Below are 10,234 nucleotides of genomic sequence, written 5' to 3'. Positions count from 1 at the left end.
CGGCCCCCCGGAAACACCGCCCGCGCTTTGCCGGTGCCGGCCATGGAGGAGGAAGAGGCGGTGGTGCTGGCCTGGATGGACCAGGCCCTCGATGTGGTCAGTGTGGGCGGAGAGGGTGCTCCCGCCGCCTCCCTCCCCCCCTCCCCCGGCCGTGAGGGGTGCGGGCGGCCGTGCTCCGCTCTCCCTGGGGGAGGAAGCCTCCGAGGAGGCCTGAGGGGAGCGAGGAGCCCCAGGGCGGGCGGGCCGCGTCCTCCCTCACGGCAGCGCCGAGGCGGCGGGAGCATAGGGGGTTCGTTAAAGCCTGGCTTGTGCCTCCCGTGGGTAACGTTGTCGTGCTCTTTGTCTGTCTGCGTCTGTCTGTCGCGCAGGCTAGAGAGGCGCTGGAGAACGGGGAGGTTCCCGTCGGCTGCCTCCTGGTGTACAATGGCGAGGTCGTGGGGAGGGGCAGGAACGAGGTCAACGAGACGAAGAACGTGAGTCGGGGAGAGGGGTTGCGGCTCGGCCCTTCCACCCCCGTTACCCTGCTGGGGGGGGGGGGAGAGGGAGGCGAATAGGGACCGCTTTGGGAAAGTGCTACCTTCGGCGGCCAGCTGCGGTGAGAGCGCAGGCGGGTGCCGGGAGTAACGGGGAGGGAGGCGGAAGGCAGTTTTGGCCGGGAGGGCGGGAAGGTCGCGGCGTAAGCTGGAGACGTTGTCGTCCTTGAAAGGCGTTGGGGTTTCAGGTGTGCTCTCCGGGAGTCACCTGGGGGTGAGGAGTGAGGGAAGAGGGACCTGTGCAGCCGTTCTGTCGAAATTCTTTCCATAGACGCTCCAGAAACAGTTTATGTTGTTGGCAAACTAGTGTTTTCATGTTATGTGATAAGGTTATCTGAAAAATAACGAACTATGAATTGGAAATCTAGCTCTGTTGCTTTTCTGGGAAAAACTCCATACAGCTGCAGGATTAAATAATTATCAGTCTCATTTTGGAAGGGGCAGGGGGAAGACAAGGAGTTGGAAAGCTGTTGGGAAGTCTGGAAGAGTTACACAACATGCAGGGGAACAAAACCTCAAGTCTAGTTTACGGAAATTCTTCCTTTGACAAAATTGTTCTTTCTAAATTTTAGATTTAAATTTTAGGACTGATGCTTGCCATTTTAGCCGGCAAATTAGATCTTGTACATGCCGAGAAACCCATTAAAGCCCACAGGGATCTTGTGCAACTGGAAGTTTTGTATAAATGAATCTGATTGCAGGATGTGGCTGTAATTTATATTAGATGTCTCAAATCTGAAAATATAATAAAAGGTGAAAATGAGTCTTTTAAGCTCAAAATTGTAACAGTAGAGATGAATCGTTATACTGATTTGTGCTACAGGACAATCCTTGATCCTTAAGATAATTCTAATACAACTCAAGAAAGCAGATGACAGATAAGCTAGGTGTTTCATAGCCTGATTTAAAAAAATTGTCTCTGTTTTGGAAACCGTAAATGTTAATATCTTTGAAAGCCAAGCCTTTTTTTCAATTTCTGTTTAGTTCAAGCTTCAATTCTTTTGTGGCTTAATTTTCATAAATACTTATATTATAGTGATTGGAAATGCTGGGTACTCAATGCTTCTAAATTTTGTATCAGATACTTAATTGCTCCGTATAGTCTAAACCAAAATGTAAGTACTTGCTGGGAAATGTGAATGCATGAAATTGTTTTCAGTTTTCTCCTAATGATTTCTGGCATTATTTAGCAACAATGCTGGGGGGAAAAAAAAAAACCTCTTGAACCATTGTGGCAGTTCCAGCAGACATCATACATTTGTCAAGGTCCATTTTAAAACTAATTTCTTGTCCCACCTCACATTGGAGGACTTCTCCAGAACATCATTCCTCAGATGGCTAGAAAACATCTGATTTCCAGTTTTAAACTTTTTATGTTCTGTTTATATCTCTCTGTTCTTGTGCCAGCATCATCCATAATTTTACATAGCTTGGATGTACTTGAAGTCATATTCCCTTTTGGCTTTTGTTTTTCCCTGTTTTCCCCAAGCCAACTGTTTAATCTCCTCTCCGAAGACAGGCTTTCTTTCTGTGTTCATTTTAATAATTCTTGTATACATCCGTTCCAGCTTTGATTTGTTTTTTGAATTCACTTAAGCAGAACTGTATACTTTATTCCAGATGGACTTTCTCTTGTGCCTTGTTTAATAACCATAATACTTCACACTCTCCCTGGAAATAAGTCCACCCCTCTTTTCTGGAGCTTCCTTTGCCTGTAATGCTGTTTTGTTATTCTTCATTTGTTGCTTGGGGGTTTTTTGTTTGTTTTTTTTTTTTTTAACTCCTGTCTACAAGGCTATCCACCTCATGAGTGACACTGTCTCTTCTGATGAGGTCTTTTCATCACGTTAAAGACATCATATCATTAGCTGTTTCCAATAGGTGTTTCTCCAGTTTATGCCAATGTCACAACTGAAAACATTTTAAGCAAAATTATCTTTGAGCATCTTTGCTAATTAGTTCCCTCTGGGGAACTAATGTGTTGTTCTGTACCAGATGCATTGTAGAAGTCCAGAGACATGAAATCGGTGTTTCTCTTGCCTAGAAAAAACATCTGTCAAAGAAAGTTACTAGGTTAATGTAGTGTCAGCTATCTTATGTAAATCCACATTGTATTTTGTTTCATTTTCCTTTTGTAAGACTACTTGTTACAATATTACCTTCAAAGTTTGTTATATAGCCTGTTTTGCTGGATTTGTAGATGTCAGGAATGTTATGTCCTTTCTGTGTTTTGTTACAGTGACTCTGTTTTCTCTGACAGGTTTCAGTCATGTGATGCTTCCCTTGATGTATCAAAAGCATTGCTGTGAGATTGGCAGCCTCATGCACGAGTTCTTGAGTATTTTTATGATGGATATAATCTACCAACTTGGGGTTTTGTCCCTCATCCCTCTTCCATGCCCTAGGCATCCTCGTTTTAATGTCCTAATTCTGTATCTCTCATGCTGTAATTTCTGCTTTCGGCTTTTTTCACTCCTTGAAAACTTTCTTCCCACTTTTAAAAAAACAATTGTTTATCCAGTTAGATCTGCAGTCCTTTCCTGCAATTCTGCCCTTGCTCAGGAATCAACGTGCCACCATGCTTTGTGTCAAATAAATTCTGCCTTCTCCTTAAGTCAGTCCCTGCATACTCTAACTGACTGGAGTTAGGAGCAGGTAGTGTCTTCTTCATACCCTCTTTCATTCTGTTCCTAAACTGCTCATTTTGTCAAGATTCAGTTGCTGAAAGCTCTCTGATTTTTGACAGTCTGTCTCCTGTTACCCCACATACTTTGTTTCTGCCCTGCATGTCCATAGCAGAACACGTTAATGTCGGAGGTGCTGCTACTTACTCTGTGGAAGTTACTTGCAAAGTTATTGATAATCATCATGTTCTTCTAGAAGAAGTTGCTGTTGGAAGAAGGGAGTTCATGTACAGCTGCGATTGTTTTATTTTATTTTTTTAGGAGCATGGGTGTGGCATTAGCATTTCGGAATAGTTAGGCATGTCATTACTTGTGTTCATTGGGCAATAGTGCAACAACTGTCTGTGTAAGACATTTGTTTTCAACAGCCTGGCAATACGTTCACAAGCTTGTGCCAGTACTATCTTCCTTCTGGCAGCTCCCACACTTGCTTGTTCACAGTCTTGCCTCAAACCAACCTGAACATTTTCTTATAATATATGTGACCCTTCCCAACTAGAACCCCCCTTTTTTTGGCATCTTTATTCCCGTGTGTGATGCAATTATTTGCTTCCCACTAAAATGTCTTAGGTCCTTTGTTTGAGACATGCAGACTTTTCCTCTTTGTTATCTCCTGTTGGGTCACTGTAGCACGTGTCCTTGCCCAGATCATCTTGCAAGTACAGAGGCCAATAATTGAAAATGAAGTATTGTTTGCAGTCTTAAATTACTAATGAAGCCACAAGATAACATAGAATTTTGAGCTTTGGCCCCCTTTACTCTCACTTGTTAATTCTTGCCCAAGATTTAGAAGGTAAACTTTTCAGGGCAGTGATGATATCTTTATTTGTCTATAAAATGTTTGCTACAGTTTGGGGCACTATTTTAAGGCTTTGTCAAGGCTTTTTCCCCATTGACGTCAGCTTCAAATAATTTCTCTTTGGAACACTATTTGCCACTCTCTAACAATTCCCTTTTTCCCTTGCTACTCTTACCTGCTTTTGTTTTCTTGGCTTTAAAATAACTTATAAGATTGCACAAGTTAAAAAACAGTAGGGACTTACAGAAGTTTGTGAATTGAGTCAGTGACTCAAAACAAAAGTCATCTTTTTTGTACGTTATTTTACACACAGCAAGTCAATAAAAAAAGACTCTCTAGTCATAGCTCAATACAAAATAAAATCTTAAGACAGGCCTAGAAGGTCAGTTTTGCCCCCATATCTTGTCTTTAAGAGGGACCTTTAGCAGATGCTTAAGAAAGGAGCTCAAGAAACAAGAAGAGAGTAGTGTAAACCTTCCCCTTGCATATCCTTTCCACTTCTGAAAGCGAATGGCTTAGGGACTTCCAGAGCCCAAGACTCTATCTGGACCATTGTTTGTGATAGCTGTCTGTGCACATATCCTCCATGAATTTGTCTAAACCTTTTTTGAACTCATTTATGTTTTTGGCTTCCATAGCATCCTGTGGCAATGAGTTCCACAATTTAATTATGTGCTTTGTGAAAGAGTACTTCCTTTTGTTTGTTTTAAATCTGCTGCCTGATAATTTCATTGGGTGCCCGCTTGCTATGAGACATAATAAATAACAATTTACTGTTTGCTTTTTTCATGTTTTTCTTGATTTTTATAAACCTATACTATAGTCATCTTAATTTGGAAAACCAATGACTGTATCTGGTGAGTTAAGAGCCGTAGTCCAGTCAGTCTCTGTACGGAGACTGTTTTGAAATTTGGATAATCCTTTCTCACCCTGTGGTGAATTTGTCTTGGTGTTCCCATGTCTTCATGAGGTGAGATGACCAAACTGGTGTGTATTACTTAACATGTGGATGCACTGGGATCTAGTAATATTCTATATTAGTGTAATCTCTTTTGTGGAGCGTGGCTTTTCTTAACTTCTACTCCCAAGATCAGCAGAGGCCTAAAAGCTGCTTGGTGTACTCAGTAAAAAGCAGTGTTGTAGGTTAGAGGCATGTTTTCCTCTGGTAATGAAGGTTTATTGCTTATATGCTTTAAATTCGTGCTGAGGAGTTGAAAAGGTGATGTGGCATTCATGCCTCTTCTGATCTGAGGGGCACAAAACTAGAATAGCCACTACTTAATGCCTCTGAATTAAGTTGTGAGCTGGAGTAGTTGTGAGGCGTCATTGTGCTGGAGGGCATTGTGCTTTGTGTCTCCATAAGGTGTGCGCACTGAGGCTTCAGCTCATGTGATTCAACTAGGGAACCTTCATGGCAACATTTCATTAGTAGGTCTGGAGGAGTCATGTCTGCATATTCAGTCAAATCCACATTTTCATTCCGAGTGGGTTCATTACTGTGCTAGTTTAGATCACGAGTGCACTCATGGAATAAATTTCTTGATTGTGTCTGCTTACCATGGTTTGGTTTGTGTCTCAGAGATGGCAAACTGTCTTCCTTTCAATGAAACTCTACTGAAGAGATGCCCTTGGGGAGCATACTTAATGCACCCCAGCTGTTGCTGGGAATATACCATCCACGGGGCTAAACTGGAGCTAGGCCAGTGTGAGCTCCTCTGAATTGGTGTTGAGTCCTCAGCACTGTTTTCTCTACAAATACACTCCTCTTGCGCTGCACTATTTTCTAATGTAGGCATAGGCTACGCAGATCTGTGTAGGAGTTTTAAAACATTTTAAAACAGTATTAAACTTAGCACTAAGTTACTCATACATGAGTCCTTCACCATGTATTGTACAGCATCTCACAGTTAGCACCCCAGATCTTCACAGTGCTAACACATTAACACAAGTACGTGTATTGAGAGAATGTTATCTAAGGTCACACAAAGACATATGTAGCAGAGGTACCAACTATAATTTGGATTGATTAAGTCTTAGTCTAATGCCTGTGTCAAAAACATCCTTTTCCCAGAATAGTTAAAAAGAAGGAAAATACTAACAGCTTTAATTCAAATAAGCATTGGGCTTTGTAACTGGAGAGTCCTTTCATAACTAGTTCTTTGTGATATTTTTGCTGTGACATTTGATTGGCAAAACACACTGCTGCAAACGTTCCAGAGCGATACTGGGATATCACAGATTGGTTTTGTCCCTCTGCAATTAAAGTCAACATTTCTTCTTTTCTGTTCAGGTTATTGTGCCATACCTATTGCTGTGACCTCTGAGATACTCATCATTAAGTCGTCCTGGATTAAAAAAAAATATATATATATAAATCAATATTCTTCTGTGTTTTTGTAACCAGCCATATGCTGCAATCCCTGCCTGTTACTCGAGGGACATATTGTACATGTGTGTATTCCAAAGCAGCGTTAAACCTGATCCAAACCGAAAATAGTGTGTCTACACAGTAGGCCAAGCAGTTCCAGAAACGTACTGAAATTATTGCATGTTCACAGCATATTTATTCCATGTAGGCACAGTAATGTGTCAGAGGGAGGAAAAGATACCAGCTAGGAGCAGTTTCTTAATATTTCTAGAGAAATTAACCCAGCCTGCATTCTTGCTCTTGGAAGCACAGTGGGCTAGAATCAGTTGTTTTAGTGGGTTTTGTGTGTCCCTTAAGCCCCAAGTAGAGCTTTCGTGCTGGCATGACGAGGAGAACTTCTAACCAGACTCCTCTGCCTAGGAACAGGTAGAAGAAGAAAATGGTTTGCGCTTGTGGATCTTGTGTGTGCTGCATATGAGATTGAGGTTGAACACATTCTGTCTTGGGCTGAGTATTTCTTCTGCAGTTTGGGCGGCATGAAATTGAACATGTGTTCTTATGAAATTTCTTCTGCAGCTTGAACCAGCAAAGAGGTCTACTAAAAAGAGACTTCTCAAGGAAGCATTATGTTATTTCTTTAACAAAAGTGAAAATAATTGCATTAATAAATTAGATGTCAGGCCATCGTGCCTTTGGCTTGAAAGAATAATTTTATGACATTGCATTTTTTCATTTATATCTGTATGAGTGAGAAACTTAAAGCTGTGAATCAATGCAGACTTTAAGAACATGTTTATTTTTATCTCCTAGGCTACTCGACATGCAGAAATGGTCGCAATCGATCAAGTCCTTGACTGGTGCAAGCAGCAGAACAGAGATTATACAGAAGTGTTTGCACACTCGGTATTGTACGTAACTGTAGAGCCTTGTATCATGTGTGCAGCAGCTGTGCGCTTGATGAGTATCCTTTCATGTTTCTTCATGCTGGGAAGTCATACGTCAAAATGTTACTCTTTTGGCAGTGAGCCCATGGAGGAGGGCTTGACACTGCCAGGCAAAGCCAACAGGGGTACCCCCTTGGTGCCCTTTGAGAGTCTGCACCCACCTCCATTTACTGCATGGTAAACGGTGAGAGACTCAAGAATGACAGAGAAATGGTGCAGTTATGACAAACAACAATTCCTCTTAGGGAAGTAAAAATACATTTGAGAGATCTGTTATTACGTAAAAGGAGCTAATCTCAGTTAACTGCTCAGTTTTGAATGTTGTAACAATTGGTAAACCATGGCTTTGTATGCCTCTGCTTTTGGGATTCATGCTTCTCGTTTTCTGAGGAAGGCCAGATGTGCCTCTTCAGCAATACATCTCAGATTACTCAGAAGTAACTTCTGATTTTTATGAGGGAGGAATTGTAGTGCAAACTAATTTAGTTTGAAAAGTACAAGCACATTTTAGTGAAATTTAATCACTACTTAAATCAGGCTACTTTACTTCCTGCTTGATTTTCACTTCAACTTAATACCTTAACTCATTCACATAAATTCCACGGGTCGTATATGGCTGTCGAAATGAGCGATTTGGAGGCTGTGGCTCAGTTTTGAGCATCTCATCTGACGATATGGTAGACACAGGAGAACCATTTGAAGTAAGCTAGAAAATGTTTTCCTTTGGTTTTTAGCTAGGGTACTATGCTGTGCCTAGCTCTGTTAACTGTGCTTTGAGAATATTATGTATCAGTTTAAGAGGACTCAGATGAAAGCTGATCAGAAGTCAAGTAAACTTGACTTAACAAAAAAACAATGTAAAAAAAATTAAGTTCTTAAAGAAAAGAAAGTTGAGGAAAAGCCTGATGACAGTCTTAAAATATTTAAAAGGATGTATCAAAGAGGAAAGGAAAGAATTATACTTATCGAACGAGGTAAGGAATAAATGTGTCTAAAAGATGTGTAATACTTAGAACAGTAAGTGTATGCTGCAGGAAGACATGAGGGGAAAATTATTTTAAACTGCAGAATGTACAAACACATAATATAATAAAGGTCAAGTAACAGCAACTTACTAAGTTACTGTTTTTTAGCTGAGCCACTGGAAATGATTTTATTTTTGCTCCCAGTCTATCCATATATGAGGTAAAATGCATTAGCTTAGATTTACTTCATATAGTTCAAATCCCAAAATAAATACGGACTGCAAAAGTAGCAGAGGAGATTTAGCTTGCGTGTTGGGAAACTTTCTGAACAGTAGGGATACTGAAGGACTGGAACGGAGTGTCTGGGGAGAATGAGGCATCTTTGTCATTTAAGAAAGGCTGGACAAGCATTCAGTATAGTATATGTAAATGTAGACTTTTTACAGCGTTATACTAGTATACCTATATACCTATACCTACATATAGATAGAGAGTCTTTATAGTATTATATTTATTACATTAGACGCAGTTGCAGGTGATTCTGCCTTACACAAGAATACTGATTAGGTTCCTAGGTTCTTTTCCACACTTAACATTTATGATTTAATGAATGTAAAAAAACAGGTAATATATTTCAGTATTGTAAGTAAGCACTAAAGGCTCAAGGCTCAGAAAGAATTTCAGTCAGCAAGGTGATACTGTTTGGCAGTCCAGTGTAAATATATTAAGTGTCTTTCTGTCAGGGTGTTTGTGAGACTAGCATCTGAATTAACTTGTATAGTCCGTATTGGGAGAGTGTTCATTTGCCAACATTGGCATGTGCTATTTATTTTTTCTATATGTTCAGAATAAAGAGAGAAGATTCTTGCTACTACAGATCCTTCCTTTGTTTCTATAGGTGACTGCAGTGGGATGTATAGGTGTAATTATTTTCTAGTATGGGTGAAGATTCATTTAGCCTTAGTGACATTTAAGTACTTTGTCACTAAAGTTCATGGCCTGGAAAAATATTTTGGAAGGGCCAAAGGGCCTGAGAGGTGACTGTTAGCAATAGAGAATAGGTGTGTGGATGAATGTTTTCTGGTAGGAATCTTATCTACAAATACCTAGGTGTGTATCTCTTCCATTTCCAAGTGCTGGAGGAGTATATGGAGTAAGTTTGAAACACATTAATAAGAAAGAAATTGGAGATTGCTTAAAAATTTCATGTAAGTTACTAAGAAAGTTTGTTTTGCCTAACGTTGTTAGGGAGACTACTTACTAAGTCTCAACATAGTATTTTTCAAATGTATTAGGTATTCAACCTGAAAAGGAGATTTTCTGACCCCCAAATAGTTAAAGGTACATATTAAATTAGTGAGATAGACAGTACAGTTGTTTACAGTTATTCTGTACTTAAAGCATTATTGTGAAGCATAGAATATGTTGTGCTCATGAACATTGTTCTAACTTTGACAGTGCATTTCTGGCTATCGTGCCAAAGAAGCAGTGGAAATGTTAAAAGCTTTCTACAGACAAGAAAATCCCAATGGTATGTTTCACATTAGTGGATCCATTTTGATCCCAACCTAATTTAAAAGAATGATGGCACTGGTATTACTGTAATTCACTTCTGATTTTTTTTCTCCCTTTCGGTTTCTTCTTGGCAGCACCAAAATCAAAAGTACGGAAAAAGGACCATCGTAATTAGCCTATACTGATGGGAGACAGAAACTTACCAAAAACGATCGGTGAAGGTTTCTTCAGTGTCATTGTTTTTTAAAATGTACAATCCAATTAAACTATGTCTGATGTTCTGTACAGAGTTTTTATTAATAGGATACTTACTACCTGTTACTGCATTTCTATGTATGTGATTTCTTGTTATCATACATGACCAAACAGAAGAATAAGCATCTGTTTCTAAAAATGGGAAAATTTATGGTTCAGATTCGCTTGTTT

At 40.0% G+C, this 10,234-nt stretch overlaps 1 protein-coding gene across 1 annotated transcript; it reads left to right on the top strand.

Moving 5' to 3' along the window:
• Positions 1-42: 42 nt before the first annotated feature.
• ADAT2 (adenosine deaminase tRNA specific 2) lies at positions 43-9,983 on the top strand (the record flags this gene model as incomplete). Its single annotated transcript, XM_081997471.1, has 6 exons — positions 43-96; positions 369-473; positions 7,195-7,345; positions 7,923-8,029; positions 9,752-9,824; positions 9,943-9,983. 6 exons carry the CDS (start codon positions 43-45, stop codon positions 9,981-9,983), a joined length of 531 nt encoding a protein of 176 aa, XP_081853597.1.
• Positions 9,984-10,234: the final 251 nt, after the last annotated feature.

This window comes from Phaethon aethereus (genome assembly GCF_964289735.1).
Source record: "Phaethon aethereus genome assembly, chromosome: 3".
Classification (NCBI taxonomy): Eukaryota; Metazoa; Chordata; class Aves; order Phaethontiformes; family Phaethontidae; genus Phaethon; species Phaethon aethereus.
This window is presented reverse-complemented; position numbering and strand designations above follow the sequence as displayed.